Genomic DNA, 27,808 nt, shown 5'->3' with positions numbered 1-27,808 from the left:
GAAGACTCCTGCCTCCTATGGCGTCTTCAAAGAAAATCTTATACCAATCTACACTATTTACATCGCCCTCAGCACTTTACGAAGACAAATGTCTATGGTACGCGACACCCCAACCCTATAAGACATACATATCACATAGGCATGTCCTCAAGAACCCCACCATCGACCGTGGCGGCTATGTTCAATGGAGGCGAAACGCAAAAGGCACCCGTGTACTGTGCGATGTCAGTGCACGTTAAAGATCCCCACGTGGTCGAAATTTTTCCGGAGACTTCCACTACGGCACCTCTTTATTCCTTTCTTCTTTCACTCCCTCATTTATCCCCCTTACGACAGTAAGACTGCCATGCAAAATTTTGGAAGAGGCAGGATCTCGCCGGAAGCGGCCAAGATCCTAAGCCAGCAACCGCTGGATAGGAAAGTTCAGCTAATTTGCACACCCGCACACACCGCCGTCCCCATTAACGAGGCGGCTCACGAGCTAGCCCGGGTTCTCTACTTCTGGGTAGCCGTCACGGTGGTACACCGTGGTAGCCGTAGAGCCCCCCGAGCACTGGGGGAAAGAGGAGCGTCTGCAAAATTGCGGGGAAATTATTTACCATTATTACAAATTGGGACCTAGTCTGGCACCCCCACCAGACCCAAAATTGTAAATCGAAGCCGTCACGTGGAGGCGGCTACATACTAATACATTTATAAACCCGGTATGGGTAGAGTGTACTAGTATGGGCGTACCACGTCTACCCAGAGCTGAGGTCGCATGTAGGATGCACACACTGTGGGGCGAGAGGGGCTCTCCATCCATCCAATCCATCTGGCGGAAGAGGCCGCTACCAGTCAAGGACTGCCAGCCAGCCAGCCTCTAACTGCGAATGCGCAACTCCACGTCTCCCAGGCCTGCGTGCCGAGGGCGGGGAGCAAAGTTTCTCATGGAAGTTAAAGTTGTTCAATCAATCAATTCAGAAGTGCCACACAAAGCAGTTGCTACCATCGGGATGGTTGAGGTGTCCATTGAGATGTGAAAGCGTTACTGTGCCTTTCCTAAAAAAAAACAAAATTCCTGAAAAAAAGAAACGTCAGAGGTAGCAAGGCGCCTTGAAGCGCATTAGGAATGAACATCGTCGAAAAAATTTCGCGTGCTACATGACGGCGCTGCTTGGCGTCTTTCTCGTCAAAATGGATGTCTCCTGTTGTCATTTCAACGCCCCTCGTCTATGCTTTTCTTTTCCGTCTTCACTCCACGAGAGAAAACATGATACGTCAGATAAAAAGTAAAGAGGGACGTCCCAGAAAAAATGCCTGCGGCGACGCGGAGCTTATCGGTCCCCCGATTGATAGGGAGCGTCTATCACTTTCCTCCGGTCGAGCCCCTGCACAAAGAGAGAAAAGAAAGGAGGAAAGATACCAGTTCTGGCCTTTTCAGCGGTTTGTACAAGAGGCGGTGCAGACTACCAACCTTTCCTTAGAGCTAGACGGACAGACCTGACGCGCGGACAAAACAGCCATGGGCGTTCTTCTGCGGTCTCTGCCGCTCCTCGTGCTTGCGGTCTCGGCATGCCTGGCCCGCACGCCGCTGATGCACCGAGGCCGGCCCCGCGGCCGCTTCGGCATGCTGGGAGAGCCCCGTAGTCAGTTGCGGCTGACCTCCAAGGAGCCCCAGGAGCTGTGGTTCACCCAGCCCCGCTGTCACTTCAACCCGGCCAGCACGGACACGTGGAAGCAGGTGCGTGCATGCTGCCGTGGAGTCTTCACATACGTCCCTCCCTCTGTGTGTGTGTGTGTGTGTGTGTGGGTGTGTGTGTGTGTGTGTGTGTGTGTGTGTGTGTGTGTGTGTGTGTGTGTGTGTGTGTGTGTGTGTGTGTGTGTGTGTGTGTGTGTGTGTGTGTGTTTTGGCGGGGGTGGGCACACGTTTCCCGATTGTGGGGGCAGCGATCATTGGCAGGGTGCCATGCCCACGTGATGGGCTATATGACTTTGTCATGTGCTAGAGCCCTTATTTTACTTGACATTTCAACTGGGGCTTTTTCTCTCCTTCCCCTCTTTATATTCCTCTTCTCTTTCTCCCAGCGCAGGGTAACAAGCCAGTGCATTCTTCTCGTAAATCTATCCGTCTTTTTTACCGCACAGCCCCGCCGCGGTGGCTCAATGGCTATCATAGGGCTTTCGACTACTGAGCCAGACAACTCGAGTTCGAACCCGACCGTGGCGGCCGCGTTTCGTTGACGCGAAAGGTGCCCGTGTGCTGTGTAAAGTCAGCACGCGTTAAAGTACTCCAGGTGCCCTACATTAATCCGGAGCACTCCATTACGGTGTCCCTCAAAGCCCATGTTTCGCTTCGGGGCGTTAAACCCGGCAATTTACAATTTACTTTCTTAACCCTCCCCATCTCTCTCATTGTCTCTCGGGCGCAGAACCACCGCGGTGGATCTAATTTGGAGTGGTTGATGGAGTTCTCTGGAGCGCCTCTTCCTCCCTTGTTCCACTCTCTTTTTATCCGCTCCCAAATAGCGCATTTTAGGAGTCCACCGACAGTTACCGCGCATATTTCTTTTCGACATAACCAATTTTGTGATCATGAAGTCTGCCTGCATATGCAATAAAACTTTGCAGCTGTCTCATACATATCTGCGCAGCAAGGGTTTCCCCTGGAAGTAGAATTAGGGGGGGGGGGGGGGGTCAAATTTTTAGTAGGGAGGGAAGGTGTGAGGGTAGAGGAGAAGTGGTGGTCAGATTTGGTCAGCCTCAGTGAAAAAAAAAATGGTACAAATTAAGGGTGCGCCTTCATAAAAACAAGGGCTAGTGTATACGACATCATTCCTGCGCTGTTAATAAAAACCCGAGCGCACTTGTAGGAATGATCGTTAATACGCGTGTAAAGGTACCATACGTTTTGTTGTGGAATTCGTTAGCGGTAATCATCGTCATTTTATTTGGAATGTTCATTAAGGAGTAAACTCAATTGGTTTTAAATGTATTCAGCTTGGAATTTCCTTGCTCGGGGTCCAATGTGCCTCAATACACATTCCCTTCCCATCCTCGGTTCGATTCATTCAGCGCCACGCATGGAGAAAGCCTTTTTTTATGCATGCGCACCCGCCGTCAAACGTTCATGGAACGCAATATCGGCGGGAAAATTGTTTTTCATCAACGCAGCCTGGAATAGATATGCAGTGTTGGTCAAATGTTTAGGGGAATCCCCCAAGGTGGAGAAAATTTGTAATAAGGGAGTAATTACTCATTGGTATCCACCCAAGCGCAGCCATACGGCTACAAGGGAAAGCTATACAGCTTTCTCAGAAACTTCGTATAGTTAAAGAAACATTGCGGTCCGGGGTTCGAACCCGGGACCACCGCTTCACCGGAGCAGTCGCTCTACCAACTGAGCTAACCGGGACGGCAAGCTTATGGTAGGGCGAGAGCGAATTGATCAATAACTCGAAGTGGGAACAGTGTTGGTCAAATGTTTAGGGGAATCCCCCCAAGGTGGAGAAAATTTGTAATAAGGGAGTAATTACTTATTGGCATCCACCCAAGCGCAGCCATACGGCTACAAGGGAAAGCTATACAGCTTTCTCAGAAACTTCGTAGTTAAAGAAAAATTCGTCCTGGCCCGGGGTTCAAACCCGGGACCACCGCTTCACCGGAGCAGTCGCTCTACCAACTGAGCTAACCGGGACGGCAAGCTTATGGTAGGGCGAGAGTGAATTGATCAATAACTCGAAGTGGGAACAGTGTTGGTCAAATGTTTAGGGGTTTCCCCCAAGGTGGAGAAAATTTGTAATAAGGGAGTAATTACTCATTGGCATCCACCCAAGCGCAGCCATACGGCCGTCCCGGTTAGCTCAGTTGGTAGAGCGACTGCTCCGGTGAAGCGGTGGTCCCGGGTTCGAACCCCGGGCCAGGACGAATTTTTCTTTAACTACGAAGTTTCTGAGAAAGCTGTATAGCTTTCCCTTGCAGCCGTATGGCTGCGCTTGGGTGGATGCCAATGAGTAATTACTCCCTTATTACAAATTTTCTCCACCTTGGGAGATTCCCCTAAACATTTGACCAACACTGTTCCCACTTCGAGTTATTGATCAATTCGCTCTCGCCCTAACATAAGCTTGCCATCCCGGTTAGCTCAGTTGGTAGAGCGACTGCTCCGGTGTAGCGGTGGTCCCGGGTTCGAACCCCGGACCAGGACGAATTTTTCTTTAACTACGAAGTTTCTGAGAAAGCTGTATATAGCTTTCCCTTGTATACCCGTGTGACTGCGCTTGGGTGGATGCCAATGAGTAATTACTCCCTTATTATAATAGATATGCAGTGTAATTAAGTTTGGCAATAATGCACTGCCCCACTAAATCATCAAGCAGGTGTCGCGGTGGCTCAGTGGTTATAGTGCTCGGCTACTGACCCAGAAGACGCGAGTTCGATCCCGGCTTCGGCGGTTTCATTTCGCTGGAGGCGAGGCCCGTGCACTGTGCGATGTCAGTGCACGTTAAAGAACCCCAGATGGTCGCAATTATCCGGAGCCTTCCACTACGGCGTCCCTCATAGCCGGGTCAATTTGGGACGTTAAACCCAACGAAACGAAATCTCAAGCAATGAGCCCTGCACAGTATAAGAAATCGAGTCCTCGTGGTCGCCTGAACTTCACAACTTCCGGTTTGCAGCCGGGCCTGGAAGCTACTAAAACGCCAAGAAAGATAAAACGCCTTTTTACTTACTCGAGGACAAAAGGAGGATGGCGCTTGTGCATTTCAATTTTTTTTTATCAAAGCTGCGAGTCGGCAATGCAGCAAATACTAATGTCAGTGCTGAAATTCAACAGCGACTTTGCAACGTGATATCGAGGACGTTTAGCGAGCTTTCTACCCGTCACCCGTCTTATCTGCGTTCGTGTGTTTGCACTAATGCGATCCTTGTATATAGCTGCAAGCAGTAATTATCTCCGCTATCCTTTCTTACTATCCTTACTGTCTTTATTTTCTCCTTTCCATCTCCCTCGCTGGCACTTTTATTTCCGCCGGCTGCAGACCACGGATCCGACAAGCGACAGATCCCGCGGCTAGAAAACGTCTATCATCTTCTCTTTCGTAATACCCCACCACTGTCGTCATCATTCGCCACAGACAACAGCAGACGACGCGCTGTTGCCCTATCGGCGCATGCGCAGTGTTCTTTCGGGTGCCATCTACTTGCCTACTCATGCTTGACTCGGAACGCGGGCCATGTGCTCCTGTGTTTCCTTTAATACTGAGTCGGAGTGTACAAACCAGTTACGTTGGTACGTTCGGTTACTAGCGCAAATGCGTCGCAGAGTGAAACTGTAGTACATTCTGCGACACGGAACATTGTTTAATGACGCAGCGGTACTTTGTGAGCGACGAGTTCTACCGGCCCGGCGGCCCCGTGTTCCTTCTGTTCGGCGGCGAGGGCGCGGCCTCGGCCAAGTGGCTCACGGCGCCTACGCACATCATGCTGCTCGCCAAGAAGTACGGCGCACTCGTCTTCCAGCTGGAGCACCGGTTCTACGGCCTCAGCCAACCAACACCGTGAGCTTTCCCCTCACTTCTGCTGCGTACAGTGTATAATAGGCAACTCGTAGCAGTACCAGAAGGCATGGGCGTCCGGAGGGGGGGGCAAGGGGGGGCGGCTGCACCCCCCTGGAAAATCACTCACTCGAACCGTGAGTGATGGCCGCACGCCAGGGGCGGTGGTGCGCTCAGCCAAAAGGGTAAAAGCAGCCCCGCTTCCACGCTTTGGGTCACATCTGCGAAATGCCGCGTCCGGGCGCGCGTCGTTCCGCCGTTTTCAAACCACGCCATCGTTAGCTCTGCTGAAGGGCGACCTGTTGCAGACATACAGCGGCACCGGCGAGCATGTGTTTCGAGCCGTCTTGAGATGGGTGTCTGTTTCTTTGATCTCTAGAGAGATAGCGACATGGAGGCAGACAGTGCACAGAGCATCTTGTTTTCGCCTTCGTCGTTCGTACGCCGGCCACCGATGAATTCTTCAGGAGGGAAGGACAAATGAGCCGTGTCCACCCCCGCTTTGTCGGGCTGCTCAGGGGCGAGCGGGCGATGAGTTGGCGCCGCCGCCACTCGCTGTCTCCTCCGATCCACGGGAGAGCTCAGTGCGGTAGAAGCGCCGCTTTCAGAATCTTCGGCAAAGGGGATTAGCTGGTTTTGTTCACGGCGACGCAGTCTCCAGAGGCGCCCCCACACCAGCGTTCCTTGCGTCTTCTTCGAAAACCAGCGCCTTTGGTCAACGCAGCCCGATGGCGCCTGGCTGGCTCGCCTGTCACCTCTGGCTGGGCCTCAAATCACAACAGCGCCCATGTACTGTGCGTGTCAGTGCATGGTAAAGAGACCCAGGTGGTCGACATTATCCGGAACTCTGTACTACTCCGTCCCTCATAGCCTGAGTCGTTTTGGGGCTCTGAACCCCATAAAAACACAAAAACAAATTTTCCGACCGGAGTGGCGAGTGTCCCTTCCCCTCGGAAGTCGCGCGGCGTTCCTTTCACCCCCAAAGCCACACGTGCGCGCGCCTCTGTGTTTGTGCTTCGGTGTTTTTAGTGGCCGGTTGTCAACGAAGCTAAGAACAACCAAGACAGCGGACGAGAAAACGACGAGCGGCGAGCAGTGTGTGCGGTTGCTCGACTGTGCGGATGCGCGGGCGAGATGGAGCGAGGTGTATGAAGCTGCGAGCGTGCATTTATCTTGTAAATAAGTTTTCGTTGTATATATAGTCATCTTTTGTTTTCAACGTACGCGTTCAACCGTTTTTCCAATCAATGTGTATGATGAGTGTGCACCGAGAGCGTGTAATGAAGCACAGAAATGAATATCACCCGTGTCCCCACGCAATTCGCCCAGAAAAATCCGAAGCGCCTAGAGTTGCTGTTCAAGGAAGACTGACTGAGTGACTGTAGTTGCGTGTTTGTGAATATATTGTGCTGTGTGCTGGTCATCAATCCGGGTGAGTCGAGAACCCGTATGCAGCAAGACTGAGCACTCTTCTCCACGAAGTGATAGTATCTTTTTGCATTTTTTATTAATTTTAATTGTTTCTTCGTTGATAAACTCCAATGTATCTCTCCTAGCCGCGCTTTAATTTGCTGTTTGTAATTTTTCTTCCATGTGTGTATTTTACTTATTTTTTATTTATATGTAAATAAATAAATTCACTCCGCAAATAGTGCCTTTTTGCTACGAATATACCCCCCCCCCCCTCCGGCGCCAACAACCAATGGGGCCCCCCCCTGCAAAAAATTCTGCGGACGCCCTTGCCAGAAGGGGGGGTTATACTTTACCGGCGCAGGTAACTCCCTCAGTGCCTCTTTGCTATGTGTGGATATATAGTGTAAATGACTGCATATCGAGACGTGTTATGCAATCTCTCAAGGGCCTTTACTTCTGTAGATGACAAAGCGCGTTCTTGACGCACCTGCAAGTTCTATTACAATTCGCCGGCAGTTGCTGCAGGATGAGCGGTAATTGGGATGCGTGCAGCGATAAACCGCCATGTCGACATCTTCCAGCTTAAGACGATAACGGTTTGGTAATCAGCGTTTCAGGCCACATACGAGTATTCTTGTGCTGGAAAGCAGTCTGCTGCGAGTTTAACTGGTAATAAAAAGAGTTCCACTGTATATGGAGAGGAAACATTAATTATTGAAATCGGATAGTTTCGTAGGTATATAAGCCACATTCAAGTCATATATTCACTTCTGCAAGTGTTTTGTTCTTTCACTGAGCGAAGGCAAGGTTTAATGTTGGTGCAACTGTTCGTTCAACCATAGAGTCAATGTGCAGTATTACTGTAGCATCGCCTTCGCGCTTTACTCTCCCGCGTCAAAATGTGTCGTCACCACGGTGGTAGTCATACTATGCTTTCCTGTACATCACAGATATTTTCAGGCAACTTTGTGTTATTGGAATGGTCTCCAAGCCATGCAACGGCGATAATGCTGCTCCCTTTGAACTCTATATAATGCACATCATTATATATGCATGTTTAGATAAGGACGGTAATCGCGGTCCCTTGACCATTTTTTGTTTTCAACGAAATTTTTATATGTGATAGGCAAATTTGTTGACACAAGAAAATGAAGAGAGAAGAGAGAGAAACAACTTTATTGCCATAGATTGGTGGGATTTAGGGCAGGTGGGCTTGGTGTGGCCCCCAGGTGGGGGCGACTTCCTGGGCCCACGAAATGAGTGCCAGTTGGATGCTCTTGTCTGGCCTTTTGAGGAGTTGGTTCCATCCTTCTTCGGAGGGAGCTGGCAGTAAGGTTTGAGGGGGCGGATTTCCCGCGCAACCCCAGAGGATGTGTGCTTGAGTGGCGATTTCTCCCTGGTAACAATTTTGGCAGACGGGGTCGTATTCCCCGTCTGTGATGAGTGAAAGTGAACCTTGGCATATCAAGAAACGCTGCAGTTTTATGGGAAAAAAAAAATTATATCACAAGAGGTAGAAAACGTCGCTTTTGCGCTTTCACAAAATTGTGAGTTTGGATCTCCGCAGAAACGAAGCTGAAATTTTCTCTAACCTGAATATTTTTTGCAGTGAACATATGCAAACTATTCTTTTGGCAGCACTGTAAAAATATTTTGCCTCATATAATTTGGCCAGAAAAAATAACAAACATCGCTCAAAATAGTTTCATGTGCCAAAAGGGCACTTTTGAGGGCGATGGATTAAGAACTTAGAAGTGAAATTCCTTCTCACTATTTATTGGTGCTTTCTACTACCACCAGAGAAAATTTGTATTTCCAAACGGTTTTTTTGTTCAGTTAGGTGCTGGAATTCTGGAATCTTCTGGAATTCAAAAATTTTGAGAAATGTACAACTTTTTTTTTATTCGAGAACTTTGACTCTGATTCTGATTTAAAAAAAAAAACCTTCAGAATTTTTCCGAAATACCTTTAGAACCTGGCAATTCTAGACCAGCACTAAAAGGCTGCATTGTATTGTTTGAAACTATAAAACTAAATGCCTAATACAGACCAAATTTCGTTCAGTTACCATTACTGGATATTGTCCGTAAAGATATTGCTCAGAGTAACGTTCATGAGTAGGCTTTGAGTGCAAGTGGTCGTGTTTTTGTTAGCACAATTGCACAGTCTCAGTAAATACCTCGAAGCATGTTTTTTTTTTTCTTATAAACTTTGTTAATGGGTCAATACATTAGCAAATCTGCTTCGTCGCTTGGCTTCTAGAGGTCTGGCTAGTATAGTTAGAATTTCGCCACACTTCAAGAGTGTTTTCAAATACTTTTGCTCGGGATCAGGTTTATAAAACGGTTCGGTCAAAGCTTCGGAGCTTTTTCTATAAAGTATAGCCCCTTTAATAAAACTTAGACGAAAGGTGCGCGAACTTGTGTAGTGCTTCTGGTACTCCAATATGCGACAGAAAAGCCTCTTATATGAAGATTATCTGCATATGTCGGCAAGCTGTGGCGACTGCGTCCTCGTGAAGTGCGTGCGTTGCCGCAATGATGTAATTGCTCACAATCCGGTGGGCAGGTTGTGATGACGCCACAACGACACGTGACCGCCACCTTGGTTGCTTCCCTGAGAATTTTTCGCTCACAACGCCGACGGATTTTCTGCATAAGGAGAGCCTTAACGCTGTGGCGTTAAAACTCACCCGCCCAGAAGTACGAATTTTCTCTTTATATAGTAGCCTGCACGATAGGCTGTGACTTTAACGAACAGTGACGTTTTATAGTGACTTCAATTGTCTGTTACTCTCCTTTCTTCTTCTTTTTTTAATCCTCTCACTCCTTTCCCCCCCGTGTAGGGTAGCAAACCGATTATTATTTCGGTTAACCTCCCTGCCTTTCCTCTTCTATATCCTCCTCCTCCTCCTCCTCTTTATATAGTAAAATGCACCGAAAAATACTTCCAAAAAATTTCTTCGCCAAGTTTGCAATCCGTCTTGTCCCATTACCGTTCTGAAAAAGTGCCCTTCTTGCCACGTGTAATTTTTTGAACGATGTTTGCGATTTTTGTTCTGCCTAATTATATGAACCAAAAATATTTTTGCATTGCTGCCAGCAGAAGAGCTTGATAAGTTTACTGCAAACATATTCAGGTTGCTTAAAATTCTGGTTTTCTTTCTGCCGAGATCCAAACACGATTTTGCGAAATCGCAAAAGCGATGTTTTCCACCTCTTATGACAGACAATTTTTTCCAAGAAAACTACAGCGTTTCTTGCAAAACCAAGGTCCATTCTCTTAGGTCGACACATTTGCCCATTCCATATAAAAAATTCATTTAGAACAAAAAATCGTCATGGGATCTCGATTACCCTCCGTATCTGCACACACCCATATATTGAAAAGAAAGTTATATAATGAGGATTGTGAAGATGGTGAAAGGCTTTTTATGGAACATCAGCTACTTTGCTTCTTCTTCTCATAAGAAATATTACACAGTTTCGGCCGTGCAGGCCGAAATCCTGATCACCTACAGTCATTCGCGTGCAATGAAAACGGACCTCATATAATCCCGCCGAGCGCGAAGACAATGGACACTTGAACTGCCTGCGCGAGAGATCAGTGCGATCGCCGGATAGCTGTCGTCAAGTGCGATCGTACGCTAGTGAATGCCGTCACATGACGCGCCTGACTTGGAACAATGCTTTAGCCAATATCTACAAACTGTGTATGCGTGCCGGGATCGTATCACTTTCACGCGACAGATTGGTCCAGACACGGCCGCTCCCTTTTTAGAGGCTCTCAGGCTGTTGCGGTTCCATTGTCACCAGCTTATCTGTTCTGGTGCCCACAACCAACAGCTGACATAGCACCCATGGGGATACGTAACTAATTTTAAAGAGCACACGCAGGAGCAGTGATAGCAAAAACGCAACCAAGCAAGAACACAAGGACCGACAGCAGGAGGAAGCAAGAGCGTGCAGCGAAAACGAACGTAAAGTTAGCCGATCACAGCCGCCTCGCTTAAACACTTATTTTTGACGAAAATTATGTGCAAGCCAGCTGGACTACATTCCGTGCCTCTTCGCTATACTCCTGTGGTAGCTTCTTGCGAATTAGATTCGATACGGTTTCAAAGGAAGCCTTTAATGCCTCATCGTTGTAAGCAGGAGTTGCCGACAGAAATGTCACGCTCTTCAATTGGTCGAAATGGTTGCGACGTCTCAGTGCGCGAATTTCGAACGGGGCCAATTGTACTTTGGCTAGTAACCATGCAACCAATTAAAGGGATGATATAGTGATGCTCCAAGTAAGTTGGACAGAGTTAGTTAGTTAATTACCAAATTAGCCAATTAACCTTTATAGTCAGACCAGACATAAATAAAACCGAGTATGAAATTGGTCGAGGTGGGGAATCGAACCAGGGTCCCCGGAGTGCGAGACGAGCACGCTAACCACTCCGCCATGCCAGCTTCTCTATTTTTTCTTTATTTCCAGTATTCACACATACATACAAAACAATCACCGCAATCACCAACTAAGTTAAAAACGACCGCACACCTTGTACGGACGTACTTAAAAGTCCTTCATCGACAATAACGGTTCCACTGACAGCCATTCTGGTACACATTCCTGCAACTTTTGCTCCTCAAAAAAGTTTCTGATACTTTCTATAAAATAGAGTCGTGCGGGTCTTACATCAGGATCAGCGTGTCGAACCGCCATTCTGCATTTCCAAATACTATGCAGGCCCATTAACATAATCAAGTCCAATGGGGTTCCGTCATCGCTTTCTACTGGTAAGTAATGAATTCCATAGGCATCGAGTGGAAAATCTTTTTTCATGGTACGCTGAAGCACATCCCAGAGGAACACAGCATCCCAACACTGCAGGAACACATGCTCAATCGTTTCTTCTTTTCTGCATATTATACAATGTGTACCCCATGGAACAAAAAAACCCCTTTCGAGAGAGAGAGAGAGAGAAATAACTTTATTGTACAAGGAATTCGGGGCACGCCCCAGGGTCCCCGCACGACCCCACTGCACTCAAGTGTTTATGTTCCTAAGGTCCATAACACCGGCAGCCCGGCCGGTTGCGATGGTCTGCACGGCCGGGTCCTCCGAGCGCAGCAGGGTCTCCCAGTCCTCCCAGGTCTTGAGGTTCTCTAGGTCCCGCGGGGGAGGGTCCGCCGGGCAGAGGGAAAGGATGTGGAGGGAAGAGGCGAAGGGTTCTGGGCATAGGGCGCATGCTGGAGTGGGGAAGGAGGGATGATAGTGGGCTAGGGTAAGGGGTTTAGCCCGAGGTTCTTTAAACCGGGCTCAGGTGCCCTCGGATCGGGGATTCACGAAGGAGCGCATGCACTCATTCTGCGAGCTGACCCAGGTATACAGAGCCTCACGCCAGCTCTACCCTCCGCCCCACCCCTCCCTAGATAACAAACACGCAACGCTCTGGCGCAGACTACAGACACACTTTCTTCCCTCACCCCTTACCCCCTTTCGACCATCCACGGTTTTACAGTGAGAGTTCCCGTGTGGAGCTAAAAAAGAAAGACTTTACACCAGCTGGGATTGACATTGCTTTCACGCGCCTTAAAACGTTCTTCCCAAGGCCTGCTCTGTAAAGAGACCGATATAACGGTACGGGCAGAACCACATCGCAGAGATCTTTATAGAGCTTTTTCCCAATGACTTCGCTCAGATATTCAAGTGAGAAACGGGTTGACAGGAACCTGCACGAAATCACGACTTCACGCAGAAAGCCATGGACGCTCCGCCATGTCAGCTCGATGGTTTGGAATGAACAAAGGCGCGTCTAGTGGATACAGTGTCTTCGTTTACTCCCATCATCCGCCCTTCCCGTTACGGCGAGGTTCAGGTGTCCACCGAGATATGCGAGACAGATACATTCCTTTCCTCAGCAACCAATTTACCGACGAGCAAGGCGTAGAGCCGAATTAGCGATGGCGTTCTGTGGACTCCCTGGCAGCGTTGCACGACGCTATCGCGTTCCACTCTTAGAGGCGAAGCTTAACATCTTAACCACACGTCAGTGACACAAGCAGCAACTTTCGCCTAACCGCACTTTAGGTCAGCAAAGTGGCCCCCTGAATTTTTTAAAGTTGTATTCTATTATAGTATGAGATGCATCTGCCTGTAACTGAACGTAGGGAAACCAGAACTGTACTGCTAAAGAAATGTGTGTGGACCGCGTGGGCTTCTACTGGAAAAAGTAACAGCGCAACAAAGACTAGGATGAAAACACACGGACACAGCGCTGTGTATTGTGCTTTCCACCTTAAATTTCTTCCACTGTTAATTTTTCCAGTATGTGCAATTAACTACATTGAAGTTATACTTTGGTGCTTTCAAGTTTCTGCTGTAGAAGCGCTGAAAAATGCAGCCAAAAAGTCAGGCGCACGGAGTGGGCCGTCCGCCAAACAAGCATATCTCTACCGACAGAGCGAATTTTCCCTCCGATACGCCGCCGCGGTGGCTCAGTGGCTATGGTGCTCGGCTGCTGGCCCGAAAGACGCGGGTTCGATCCCGGTCGCGGCGGCTGAATTTCTTTGGAGGAGAAATTCGAGGCCCGTGTACTGTGCGATGTCAGTGCACGTTAAAGAACCCCAGGTGGTCGAAATTTCCGGAGCCCTCCACTGCGGCGTCTCTCATAGCCTCAGTCGCTTTGGGACGTTAAACCCCATAAACCAACCAACCAACCAACCAGGTTCCAAGGAACAAAAATTTTATTCTGCTTTCGTGGTGCGTCTACTTTTTTATCGTTAGTGCCCATCGATATGCGGAACGAACGTTAATGTTAGTAATTCGAGCATATCTTTTAAAACTAATTAATCGCGACCGTATACGTACACTTAAAAGGTCGCGCCTCCTTCTATGGAGAAAGGTAATTTTGTTAGATTTTTGCCACTGACGATGCCCCTCAGTGTCCAGAAGCTCAGCGCAGGCTGCGATGCTCCGCGCGCGGCGGACCAACAGAAGTTGGTGATCGCTCAAGAAACTAGGGACAACCAGTGACCCCACAAATATAATTTTCAGACTGTGTAGCGCATTAGGTTCGGTCGCGCCATGATTTAGACAAGCCTCTAACGAGGAACACATATCGCTATCATCGTAGGAGCCTCTTCCGTAATAGCCAAACTATAACGCCCTGCAGTCAGGGGCGGACTTATGGCGACGGATGGATGGATGGTCCCATTTGCTCTGTCCATTCATTAGTAAAAGAAATAGGGGCGGTGTGGCTTTTCCATAAGAAATTTTTCCGCAATATACCCATCTTGGGGCATAGCCTTCGCGCTGTTCGCCTAAGAAAGCTGTGCTCCCGAGCCATGTCTGTTCCCTCCACTTATATATGGTTGACACCACACTGGATCGATCTCGCGTCTGCGTGCTGCAGAGACATGTCGGTGGACAATCTGGAGTTCCTGACTAGCGAGCAGGCACTGGCCGACGGGGCCGTCTTCCGCGACGCCATGGTGGAGAAGTACAAGCTCGGCCCGGACAGCAAGTGGGTGGTGTTTGGCGGCTCCTACTCGGGCTCGCTGGCCGCCTGGTTCAAGCTCAAGTACCCGCACCTGGCCGTCGGAGCCGTGGCCTCGAGCGCACCCCTCTACGCCATCATTGATTTCAAAGGTACGCAAGCCGTATAGGTGCCACCTTCACTGGCGGGCGCACGTACGGTGACCTCATATCTCATATCCGTGACGTTTCCGATATCTCGTATTTGCGATTTCGACCGGCTGCCTCGCATATACCATTACACGCCGTGAGTTAACAGGAAGAGAAGGAAATTTCTAATTTCTGCTAGTCTAGCGTGTCTGGCTTTCTACTAGCGCTTATCACACAGCATGCACGCCCTGGACAGCTGATCCTCACAAAGCGTAATGCTATAGCGTAATCTGGGGAAGTGGAGTGACCAAGAAACTTTAAAGGGCCGCTAAAGTGGCTTGCACCGATGATAAAAGGAGAGAAAGACTGATATATATTGTCACCCCTCACCATCCTCAAAAAAAAAATTAAAAATTTTGCTCTCGAAGTGAAAAGCTGCGGCAAGGCGGAGGAGGAGCCGCGCGTGTAGTGAATACGGCGCTGTCTTAGAAGGTTGCTTTAGAGACATGTAGTGTGGCGTGCATTCCTCTCGGGTGTACACCAAGATATGAGAGACAGGCATTTGCTTTCCTTAAAGCAATTTTCATTTCATTTCATTTTCTCTAAGGCCCTAACGGCGCGATTCGGGTATCCACCGAGATATGAGAGAGGCAGGAGTCGTTTCCTTTCCTTAAAACCAATTCTCTTTTTATTTTCCTTTCCTTCGCGGTTTGGGTGTCCACCGAGATACGAGAGTGAGTGAGTGAGTAGAAACTTTATTGATTTATAAGATTTAGCCTGCAGTGGAGGTCTTCTTCAAGTCTTCTCTTCAAGTCTTGAGGTTGCCTCCTTAGCCTTGGGTGGTCCCCTAGTCCAGGGCTCCACTGAGTCTGGCCACCTCGCTTGCGTGTGCTATGAGTGCCCTTTGGGCCTCTAGCTCGCAGCTGGTGAGCCGGCTCTCCCATTGCTCAAGTTCCTCACGCACTGCTTGTCTTTTCTTTATTTTTTTATTTGTGCAGCGTGTGACGTCACTCCTTTCGGGTGTACACCAAGATATGAGAGACAGGCATTTCATTTCCTTAAAACCAATTTTCTTTTCACTTTCCTTTCCTTATGGCGCGGTTCGGGTGTGACGTCACGCAGTTCGCGCATGCGCACCTGTGGCTTTTTCTGACGACGGGGGCCCACGCTAGCCTCAGTGTTGACTAGCCTAGCGAAGCTTTTCGCTTTAAAACATTGACCTAGTTTATGTGACACCAGAAATATCGGTGATTAAGAAGAACCGTCGTCCTGTCCTCTCAACTCACTCATACGCCGGAGAGAGCCAGAGAAAAATAAAGACCACAGGCCGAGAGTGCGCTCCTCCCGCGAATACGTCAATGCCGGCTCGATTGTTAACTCTTTTAGCGCTTTTTCTGACCAGCAGATGAAGCAGCCCGCAAAGGTATTCAGCACTGAAACAACAGGAGGATTTTTTTCACGAAATCAAATGCGTCCAAACTGGATAAAAGATATGCTTATGAAGAAAAGAATCTACTGTGGAGCTTGCCAACACATCATTACCCATTCCTTCATTCATCGACCCACGTTTCAGATCTAGATTGCCACCCAGACTTCCTCACCATCTGGAAACTATTTACCGCCGTCTTCGTCTAAACGCTGCGTTGATAGACGGCTTACGGTATACCGTTTATGAAAAGTGAAGAGTCCGCAACGAAATAATTGCGGCTCAGTCAAAACTGTGCAGCATATTCTGTATGAAAACAAAGCGTATATCGACGAGTGTGCACGCCACGAACCTAAACGTTGCCACGAACATCGTAAGCTGTCGCTCACCCAAGTGCCCCTAACAGTGGACTGTGTATTAAATCCCTTAGCCTGTCTTACGTAGCAGAGATTTGCAATGAACTTTTTATTTGCCTATTTAGACGATGTTAGCCGACTCAACAAACTCTAAACCTCCCTGTAACTCGCCATTATGCACTCTTCAAACAGTGCACTTTGTTAGTTTACCTGAGAAAACCATTGCGAGCTCAGCTGAAAATACGCATGCCTGCTCCAGACAAAAGGCCTGATGGCAGAAACAAATCCCAACAAACTCGAAAGCTGCAGTCAACGCTCATATACCACTCGGCGACCATGACCTGCAAAGGACTTTCGCACCGCAACGCACCAAGAGATGGTTCAAACGAGCCGAGAATGAATCACATACAGAAGCAAACTTGTCGAAGTATATAAGCATGCAGCGCGAGTCAGTGCATCTGTCAGTAAACTTGAATTTTTTCCTTGTAGTGACAGTTCGATTCACGCGAGCAGGTGAGGCTGGCGGGCTTATTCAAGTTTAGGGAAGGCAGCGCGATAACACGAGGACGAACATGAAAGGCAGACAGTCCCGTCCGCCGTTTATGTTCGTCCTCATGTTTTCGCTCTGCCTTCCCTGACGATGCAAACGCCTCAACAATCCCAAACCGAAAAGACGTCCAGACAGACCTGAACGCTATAGTAGAACTGTTCTGAGCTTATATCTACTGCGCTGAACTGACAGCCGATGGTCTATCGATGTGTCTGGGTGGATATGAGGAAAAATGCACTCAAAGGCGACTGAGAGTTCAATGAACTGACGAACTTGAAGCCCGCTGGCTCGCTGGAGGTCTTTGGCTGGGACCTTTGCCCTGCAGTAAACCCAAGCCGTGTGATGATGATGATAAATAACGACGTCTACTTATAACGAACAACTTGGGAAGTGATCACTCTTTTTTTTTAACACCATGCACCAGCAGCGTCCTCTAGTCCTGTTGGCTAGCTCTCTCGATAGTCTCTCCTCTGTCCATGTCATCATTGTGCGATCATGCGCAGACTATCTCCGAGTGGTGCGTGACTCGTTGGCGACAACGGGGCCTGACTGCGACAAGCAGATCGAGCAAGCCGTGGACCACCTCACCTACCTGGCAGGCACGCCCGAAAATTGGCCATCTATCAAGGACATGTTCAAGTGAGCGCACTCGCAGCAGTCTTTTAGCCGCCGCGCACAATAGCTTGGTCACGCAGCACTGTCGGCAGTGCCGCCTCTGATGAGCAAGTGTATACGGCAATTCGCTCTCTACGCAATTGTCTTCTCTTCACGTTGACATGCATGGACGCGACCAGGCAGTGCTGCCCGCACTGTGGAGAGATCTGCGATATCTTTCACATGGTGTGGGCATGTACTCAGAATCCTCACCTTCCCCCACCCCCACCCGAGAGGCATGGGAGACTGCCCTCCTCAACTGCTCCACACTGGAGTCCCAAAGGGCTCCAGTAAAGCGGGCGCGAGACGCGGCCTCGTCGTGCGGTGTCCCGCACTAAGGATACCGACCATGCAGCGGGGTCTTCTGATCCCCAAACTCTCTCTGAGTATTAAAGAAGTTTTTCACCACCACCACCTTGAACAAACGATTCTTCAGCGCAAAGCTCACCGCATGTGAGCATCGTTAAGCACACCTTTGCTTTCAAGGCAGCTGACGTTTCCAAACACATTTACGTCGTGGTTCTTCACATCCGTTTGTGAGCGCTCATTTACGAGCAGATCGCGTATATGTCCTTCTTTCTTGCTTATCTTTTTTGTCTCGTTGCCCCCTTTGTTCTCCTGCCCTGGAATACGGTAGCAAAACAAGATCTTAATCTGGTTTACCTGCCTGTCTTGCAGTTATTTACTTTCTCTCTTTTCGCATTTCTGCATGTTGCAGCTGCGATGAGTGCACTGTACCAGAGACAGCAGATCATGTGCTGCGTCTTTGATTGCTTGACGCTCTTGAATGACCTGCTTCCAATCAATGCACGACTGCCCCAACCAGACTCAAGCGAGAAAGGTCGTTCTGGATTTCACACACGATACCAGGCTGTCATCACCATCCTTCCGTACCTTTCTTTTAATTCGTAGTTTTCTTCCCCTACTATTCTTTCCTCAGCTTTCCATTACGCTAACTTTCCCAAGTAGGGTTTTCCAATCGACCAACAATGGTCGGGTACAAATGAAGTCTGCAGTGAAGCTCCGCCCACATTCAGGACCACCATTCCTCCGAAACAAAAAGTATTACGTGTTCCGTTGTTAAACCCTGTCTTTTTATTCAAACAAGAAGCTAATCGCAAGACAACATTATTAGCTCAAGAATTTTGGTGCCTCTGGCTTGTTCAATATATCGAAGCATTAAAAAGCTGATTTCGCTTCCAGTTGTCTTTGGTCAGAGGAACTACACAGGACGCCGTGTACCACGGCCCATTGTTACCAACTGCTGTTTTTTGTTACATAATTGTTGCGTTTTTTTCCATGCTTTCCTTTTTTTTTTTTCACTGACTCTCAGCACAGCTACTTCCATGAGCATGCGCATGCGCTTCCGGCGCCTACCCAATACTGAAAGCGGTTGAAATGCTTGACGCTTCTCACGACAAGCACTTTCCATATGCTCCTGATGCTTTCTTTCCTGCCTCCCCCTGGCTAAAGCCCCTCCATGACGTTTTCTGCCGACCCAGGCCATAGCGCCTCTTTGTGGGGACTAAACAGCCGCCTATCTTTTACGCAGGCTGTGCACCTATTTCAACGGATACAACGCCAACAACATGGCCAACCTGTTCCAGAGCCTGGCTGGAAACTTTGAAGGCATAGTCCAGTACAACAAGGACGCGAGGGAGTTCGAGGTATGTACACGCGCCTATATTGCCGAACTAACGCACACATACCAGGAATAGGAGCACGCGCATGCCTCACGGCAAAGCGGTGTCTTTAATTTGTTGTGGAACATTTTCAAGCATTCTACTCGTGAGAAACCGACAACCATGCGGCGTGATTTTTGAGGCTTAGAAAAGCCGATGGGTTCTATGCGATGCCGGGAACTGAAACAGTTCGTTCGGCATATACGAGGTGCATGTCACGTGCAAAAAAATTGGCTGAAGGCTTAGCTTGGTTAAGCCTGGCTGATTGCGAAAGCAATAACACCTGGCTGCGCTTGGTTCTGCTGGTAGTTGGACATGGTTTCCCGTATAGTGCAACTCTGGTCACGACTTGGTTCTGCTAATATGGTTACCCGTATGGATTCACTCTGGACACAACATGGGTCTACTGTAAATGTACTTTATTTATTCCGATGAACACGCTTTGGTGATCCGTAAAGAAATGGCTTTTTACTCTGAACTTGTAGATGCACCCGCAGCAAGCCGGCGTGCTCGCCATTCTGCAGCATACGCACGTTGCTTCGCCAACCGTTGTTCCCTTTCTTCGTCTGTTTCTTCGGCCCGGCGCCGTCGCTTGGCCGCGGCACACTGTTCCAGCCTCGCCTTGTACGCATCCTTCGACATAGCATAGCACTGCCAGGAGCACAGCCGCCGCCCCGTTTTATCCCAGTCTAGCGAGCGCTCTCACTCGGCAGCTGCGCCGGAGCGAAGGATGAGCCTCCATCGATGAGACGAGTTGGGCCCCCAGCTCTCCTCTTGTCGTGACGTCACGCGGTCACGTGGTAGCGCGCCGCAGCTGCACCGCAGCTGCGCCGGAGCGAAGGATGAACCTCCATCGATGGCAGAAAAGTGGAAGCAGTATTGCTTTCGCAATAAAAAAAAAACTTAGGCCTGTGGGCGCTGGGAACACATAAAGAGCAAAGAAGCACAGCGCAGTGTCTGCGCTTTGCTTTTTGTGTTCCCGTGCTGTGGCACGCTATTGTCTGGTCAAGTTTCCACATTACTGCTCAGTCAGCTCTCTCGATCATCGCACTGCGTATTCGATGCGCTCATGAAAAAAAAAGGGGGGGAGGGGGGGGGGGGTGCAGGGAAGTAACGGCACCGCACGTACACTGCTTCGCGCAGGGCGGAGACAACAGCGTGACCATCGATACGCTATGCGACACCATGACGGACCCGAGCGACGACCGCAGCCCGCTGGAGAGGTTCGCCGCCGTCAACGAGATCCTGCTGAACGCCACCAAGCAGCCCTGCCTGGACTACGACTACGACGCATTCATAAACTCGCTGCGGGAGATCGAGTTCAACAGCACCGAGGGAGCCGGAGGTGGGCACGCGCGCAACGTACCACCACATTTTTCTTCGCATTTCTCGCAGCATGCTCTTCCGGATGACTTTTAATAATGAGAAAGCATTATAGTATATGTCCCATTAGAACAAAAGCCGTCAACCGCCGTCTATGTCACAATAAATGCAAGTGAATTAACATGTATAGTCGTGAATGACAAAACATAAAGTATTGTGACATATAAAGTCAGGACTCGTAGTCAATCTGCAACGTATCATGACGCAGCACTTTACAAATGCCGTAATATAAGGTGTATAAAATTGTACAAAAACTGCTTTGAGTATCTTTATATAGTGCCTGAGGCCTGAGAGACGCGCTATACTTTAAATAAGGCCGAAGGCCAAAACGAAGAATGTGGTGCTACGAAGGAACAAAACAGCGGGTCATAGTAGGAAATGAAGGCAGCTGTATAACGGCATGAGAAACGGAGGCAACTCGCCGCTATCGCCAGCGTTTCTCAGTTGTGTTCAATACTATACGCTTGTGCAGGTCGACAGTGGACCTACCAGACGTGCGTCGAGTTCGGCTACTACCAGTCTTCGGACCTCAAGGATCAGCCTTTCGGCTCACTTTTCCCTGTTGAGTGAGTATATAGTCAGGCGGTGTATCAGACGGGCTCACAGATGCCTAGCCGCACATTTAAAAACAGAAAAACAAGGAATGGAGACGCTGCACTAAAGGAGCTACTGCAACTAATTTCTAAGGTCTCTCAAGTACACTTTTTTTAAGTTTCAAGTACCGAAACACAATTGATGATTATTGTTTCGAGGAACTTTAACGCGCAACGCACTGACTTTGTTTAATGTGCTGGCCAGTGACGGATATGTTTGTCATCTTTGTCATGGGTTTTGGAGTCATAAACTTTGCTATTTCAGCGCGACACATCGATGACACAAATAAAAAATTTAAAAATGACACTGCTACTCCTCAACGCACCCCCCCCCCCCCCCCACACACACACACACACCCTAATTTTCTGGGGAAACCCCTGGTCGCTGACCTGATGGTCTCAAAAAAACCTGCTTTGTGATGAAGCGCTTCTTGCGGTCCGAGTTGGAGAGCTAAACTTCGCAGGTCGCGATGTGTGTGTGTGTGTGTGTGTGTGTGTGTGTGTGTGTGTGTGTGTGTGTGTGTGTGTGTGTGTGTGTGTGTGTGTGTGTGTGTGTGTGTGTGTGTGTGTGTGTGTGTGTGTGTGTAGGGGGAGGGGGGGGCTCCATCGGGCATCTGTAGGCATTGCCCTTGCATGCCCGCACAGGAAAACTGAGTCTTCATGGTTTCCGATAAATCCGGATAGGCTTGAGCACTACGTTTTAGTCACTTCGAAATATACTTGCATAGGAAACATTGTTACAACAAAAATTAAAAAAATTCATACTGTGACCGTCGCGTAGACTTGTTTCCTGTCGGTAGAGCGGAGGGCGTGGTGCCACGAAGAGCTGCCCGGAAGTTTGGCTGACATTTCAGGCCGTAGATGGACCGATGCGGCAACAACTGCGACGTCAAGCTTGCGTTTTGCAGCGGCTGAGTTGGTAGAGGTGTCAATTTGTGATTGAGGAGCAGTTATGTATACAGCGAGCGTGGCTTTGCGCGACTATCCGCGTTGCAACATCGCAGTGTTGACATCCTGCACTTTTCTTTCCTCCCAAAAGGTTCTTCGTGAAGCAGTGTAAGGACATCTTCGGGGCCCGCTTTGACGAAGCTTTGTTGGAGAGAGCGGTACGCCGCACCAATACCTTCTACGGCGGCTTCCGCCCCGCGGTGCACAACGTGACCTTCCCCAACGGATCCATCGACCCGTGGCACGCGCTGGGCATCACCGAGGACCTCGCACACGACGTGACCGCCATCTTTATCAACGGTCAGTGCTTCGAGATGGACGCAGTCACTCTCTATTCGCGCGTCTTTTGACCGGTTCCCTGCCATCCGAGGCAAAAAAAAAAAAAATGAGGGCTCGGACTGAATGTTATGTACACACTAGAGTAGGGCGCCTGGATGTGTGCTGTAATGATAGATACGTAGAACGAACCTTTGGCAGTGCCCTGTCGAAAAAAGTATCGGCCTTTTCACATTTGCATTTTTGAGCGCAGCCATTTTCCACTGGACTGTGCCAGCAGCGTTCTGATTGGCGGATTTCCTACAGGCATCTGGTGCGCATGCGCAGCACAGTCCAACACCCACGCGTGACGCGCGCTCAATCAAGCTGTAAACAGTGAAAAGGTCTATACATGGGTCCCCTTGACGTTATAGCGGCCGCCATTGTTTTGGGACCACGGAGAAGCACGGCGGAAACCTGCACGTTTTTTTTTTTTTTTAATCTTCTAATCGCCACCAGCTCCGTGTGGAAGCTCTATGCCTTGGACATCATTGTGGCGCCCGTGACGTCACGTGCAACCAAAGTACAAGATTTTAAGCGAGCATCAGCTCATAACCCTTCAGTATGATGCAAAAAAAATTACCAGTGAGAGTGATACGAGCACGCTAGTTTCGATTGGGCTCCCAGGCGTGTGGTGATGCAGCAAGGGGTTGTCTATATCTAGAGTCGCTCTCTTCCCCCTGCCCTCTGTACGCACAAACGTATCACATCGACTACTTCTCGATTCGGCGACTACACGTTAACTTAAATCTGATGTTGGCGGGTTAAGACAACGCCTCCTTTAGCAGAATCCTGGTAGTCGCCTGCATCGCACAGTGCAGGGCAGTGCGGGCGTGCAGACAAGGCCTTACAGCTATTTGAAAAGGCTGTTTCACCGAGGCATGTTGGTTATATTTAAAAATGGGTCATTTAGTGAAAAGAACGTTTTCTTCGGTATACTTACTGTCACCGGTGGGCGGACGTCGGAATAGAGATAAAACATGTCAACACGTGGGTAACTAAAATCCGATAGTTAATCTTTTGAGTACTAGTCAGGTGCCCCACTGTAATGAGAGATTAACAGCTCCCCCGTTAAATCTGCTTAAATGTTTTCGAAAGTGCAATTCGTAAGTGCTGCCATGCGTACCAAATCGGAACTAAACCGGAACGGCGTAAAAATGAAGATTGGTTTTCGAAGAAATGAATGGCGCAGTTACGATTGGAGGACGGCCGCTAAGTGGATTAATGGTTATGGCGCTCGGTTGCTGACCCGAAAGACGTCGCGGGTTCGATCATGGCCGCGGCGGCCGAATTTCGATGGAGACGAAATTCTAGAGGCTTTGGGACGTCAAACCTCCATAAAACCATTAAAAACGATTGGAGGACGCAAAGCTGCGCGAGTTGGTCTGAATTTTCTATACTTACACAGCGCGAAAGACGATCGACGGACCAAGAAAGACGCAGGACATCACTGCGCCCTTCACTACGGGGTCCCTCATAGCACAAAAAAAAACTGGTTTTGAGGAAAGGTAATTACACAGTAACTGCCTCACATATATCGCAGTGGACACCCGAACTGCGCCGCCGTAAGGAAGGGATAAAGGATAGAGTGAAAGAAGAAAAGAAGAAAGAGGTGCCGGTGTGGAGGGCTCCGGAATAATTTCGCGGCTTCGGCCGCTTATCTGTTTTTTCAGCCAGCGTCCGATTCGGCGGACGCGGTTGTTGCTGCGAGGCGCGTCTTTTTCTTTTTCTCTTTCATCTGATCTTTTACCCTCCTCTATCTGCACGTGGCAGCGGTGGTGGCTCGGCTGGAGCCAGTTGGCAGGCCCGTGCACTTTCCTTTTCATTCTTCTCTCAGTCACAACAACAACGCACCGCACACGGGCGCCTTTTGCGCTTCGCCTCCATCGAAACGCGGCCGCTGCGGTCGGGTTCGAACCCGGGTACTCCGGCTCAGTAGACGAGCGCCTTAACCATGGAGTGAGCCACTGTGCGGCGGGTACACTTTGTTTCATGCTTCGGCACAGAATTTTTAAGGCGAAAGCCTTTAATGCCTCATACTGTCGTTAGCAGACGCGTCGGCAGGAGTGTCGACAGACGCTGTCGGCAGCCGTGTCGACAGACGCGTCGGCAGATTCGTCCGCCTTTCAGCGTCACTGCTTAAAAGGCTCTATGGTCGGATACAACTTAAGTCTGCAGTGAAGCTCCGCCCACATTCAGCCTTCGCGCACAGAATTCCACCACGACGAAAAAGTAGTCCGCTACTTAAACACTCCTTGTTACGTAAACAAGAAGGTTATCACAAGAAAAAAAGTTATGAGCTCTAGAATTTTGATACATGGATTGTTTGATATAGTCAAACATTAAAGAGCTGATTTCGTTTACAGTTGCGATTGGCCAGCGGAGTAATACAGGACGCCGCGGACCGTGGCCCAGTGTTAGCAACTGCTGTTTTTTTAAGTTGTATCCTATTATAGGTTCGAGCATGAATAAAGGCGCATCTAGTGAATGCATGGGCTTCATAAATAAAATAAAAGGAGTAAAGTCAAGGAAAGGAAAATAAAAATAAGAAAAACAAAAATAAAATAAGATGTGGAAATAAAAATAAAAAACAATAAAACTAAGAAAAGGAGCAAAAAAAACTAAACATGAAAAATAAAAAAGTAAATAAAAACAAACAGTGGCCAGGAAACGCTTTCGCCTTGCAGCACTTTAGAGAGCCAAAGTGCCCCCTGAATTTTGCTAACACCTTTGAAGCGAAATAAGCAACCGCGCAGGCATGCACACGCAAGCCATTATCCACACAAGGGAAAGGGGGTGTTCTCCGTATAGAGGCATATGTGGGTGAACAGACGTTTTTAGCATACCGGAGGGGGCCGCTGCGCGTGCGCAGGAGGCGTCCTGCGCACGCCGGTAGTACGTCTCCGGTATGCTGAAAACGTAACAGAACGCGTTGCTTTTGTTGACCCGTCTAGAAATCCTCCACGAAGGTACAACAGCAGCACGTGTCCTGTCGTTCCTCTATTGTTTTGCTCACGTGGAGCTGTTAAACGCGTGAATCAAATCGTCAACTATGCACCCATAATTTTGCCGTAGGCAACACAAATCTCCAGACTTCGTTGTTGAATAAGGGAGTCTTGGCATACCCTCGTCCGCGGTCGGCGATACGCTACCGCAGCAACACGAGGACTGACTTCGTCCATGAAATGCGCGCGCAGTTTACGCCTCGCCTCTGCTAAAACTGTAGTAAACCAGAGCCAGAACACTGCCCCTCGTATAGCGTCTCAGTTTCTGTGCGTTTCGCTGCACATCGTGCGTGCATTCCCCCAAAACGACAGTGTCTGAAACACATCACCACTACAAAGTATGTGGTACCATCTCCCAGTTCCCTCGCATCGTTGCCGAGCATGATGTATTTCTAGCTTAATTTCGCTGCAGCTTAGCTTTCTAGCATGTTGTGCAACTTGAGAACCTCTGAAAAACTGGGCGAAAAACTAGGCCAGAGACAAGACATGAAGGCTGCGTGTGTGCTTTTCAAGTCTTCTCTCTGTCCTAGTTTTTCGGTTCTAAAATTTGCTGCAGAGTTTTTACCTGGCTGACCTCTTCACTCTTACGTTATTTCATGATAAATATAAGCTCAGCAAACAGAAGCCAAATTTAATTTGATTGTGATCGAACTTAGCTAGCCTTCAATACACTGAAAATTTCATTAAATCAAGATTAGCTAGGCCGAGATACAATGTGTATGAACTGTTCATACATTCAACATCTCTTTCTTGTCCTCGGGGTATCCTCACTGGTCGTTAAAGTGCTATGTGCCGCTGGCCCAGGCTTCCACTCATTCCCAGTATACTACAGTTTTTCCTATAGAACAACATCTAACACCTCTATTATGCACAACCATATGTGCTATAAGATTTGAGTCGCAACTATACACAGGTGAAATTAAAAAAAAAATTGGATTCCCCACTCACATCTGTCCCTTTACTATTCGTTCCGAATCATTTAAAATATTGCATTTTTTTACTCATACGAAATACTGAAAATGAGTTTCCAAGATGGTAATAGGCACCAATGAACAAGACATAACCAGTGACTTAGCAACGATACACTAACAGACAGCACCTTATCTAGAAACAGAAAAGGAGCAATGTGAATTAGAGAACACAGGTTCATGATATGCTACACAAAATGGAGAGGATGGCACCATTTCAAGCTGACGGAGTGAATATGAATGAAAATGCAGCCAAGGGTACCATAAACTCAGCAGTACTTACAGCTGGGCTTGTTGGTGCGTATTCGTGAAAGACATGAGAGCGCAAAATGGCAACACGGACGAGTAAGCGTGAGTAAGCAGCGCTCGTCATGTTCCCTTACTCATCCGTGTCCGCTTTGCGCTCTCTTCTTTCACCATAAACTCAGGTGGGTTATGACAGTGGTGATCTAAACTTTGCGTGTGAACTGAAGGTGGTGAAACAAGCCTGCATTGCAAGAGGACTTGGCTGCCACAGTTTTCCTGTTTGCGCAAGCCATATGACACACACTTGGATGAGCCTCATCACTTTCGATTGTACAGTATCATAGTGAATAGCACGTGTACATCTGTTGCCACGAGACATTCCAAGTAAACTAGGTCAATGCAAGATTTTAAAACATGCCTGCACAAAGCTATTTGCCAGGATTTCTGCAGCTGCTTCATATCTAATGCGACATGTTTATTCTTGCTTCCAGGCACTGCCCACTGCGCAGACATGTACCCACCCTCTGAGCACGACGTGCCTGAACTGACAGCGGCAAGAGAACAGATTGAATTCCTCGTTGGAAAATGGGTAGGAGCCACATCGTAGCCACAGTGCCGCTGGGAACTGAGCTGCTTGTACGAAAAAGGGAGTTCAATTCAGCAATAAAAAACGTTGAAAAAGCAAAGAAACCAAGTTTGTGTAAAGTGCATATATTTTCTCACTGTACAAGTCAGTTCACAAAATGCAAATAAACCACGGCATGAGTGGTTGTCTGTGAATGGCAAGATGTATGTACATTTATGTGCAATGTGGCAACACTCACAGCAGCACGCTGCTGCTGCATGCAAATGGTACACAAACTAGCTATGCATAATAATTCCCCCTTTGAGACATATCACAGCAGTCTTAAAGAAAACAAAACACAGTGCATACACAAGGTGCCTGCAAGTAGTAGTATACCCGAATTGCTTCTACACACAAAAAAAAGGCTCCCATATGTGCCACATGAAGCGCAGCTACAAAGCTACACTTGTATGCCTCAGCACAACTCCAAAAGCTAACATGTGGGCACAGTTAAGTCTCCTCCCATTGTATTTGTAGGCAGCTATTGTAGCTA

General features: G+C 48.6%; 1 protein-coding gene across 1 annotated transcript; it reads left to right on the top strand.

Moving 5' to 3' along the window:
- The first annotated feature begins 1,405 nt into the window (after positions 1–1,405).
- Positions 1,406–27,476, top strand: LOC149342473 (putative serine protease K12H4.7). The gene is made up of 9 exons (XM_089544862.1): positions 1,406–1,723; positions 5,356–5,540; positions 14,353–14,588; positions 17,400–17,535; positions 19,103–19,217; positions 20,376–20,577; positions 21,088–21,181; positions 22,248–22,456; positions 27,182–27,476. The coding sequence occupies exons 1-9, from the start codon at positions 1,505–1,507 to the stop codon at positions 27,295–27,297; spliced, it is 1,512 nt and encodes a 503-aa protein (XP_089400988.1). The 5' UTR covers positions 1,406–1,504; the 3' UTR covers positions 27,298–27,476.
- The last annotated feature ends 332 nt before the right edge of the window (positions 27,477–27,808 follow it).

Source organism: Amblyomma mixtum, chromosome 5 (assembly GCF_055824585.1).
Source record: "Amblyomma mixtum isolate Tamu chromosome 5, ASM5582458v1, whole genome shotgun sequence".
Classification (NCBI taxonomy): domain Eukaryota; kingdom Metazoa; phylum Arthropoda; class Arachnida; order Ixodida; family Ixodidae; genus Amblyomma; species Amblyomma mixtum.
The sequence above is the reverse complement of the archived record's forward strand: the minus strand, read 5'-3'. Positions and strand labels throughout refer to the sequence as shown.

Excerpts from the sequence above, each read along its gene's own strand:
- LOC149342473 (XM_089544862.1), top strand. The coding sequence starts at position 1,505 with ATGGGCGTTCTTCTGCGGTCTCTGCCGCTCCTCGTGCTTGCGGTCTCG. Across the intron at positions 17,536-19,102 it reads TCTATCAAGGACATGTTCAA|GCTGTGCACCTATTTCAACG; the intron begins GTGAGCGCACTC and ends TCTTTTACGCAG. Across the intron at positions 20,578-21,087 it reads CAGCACCGAGGGAGCCGGAG|GTCGACAGTGGACCTACCAG; the intron begins GTGGGCACGCGC and ends ACGCTTGTGCAG.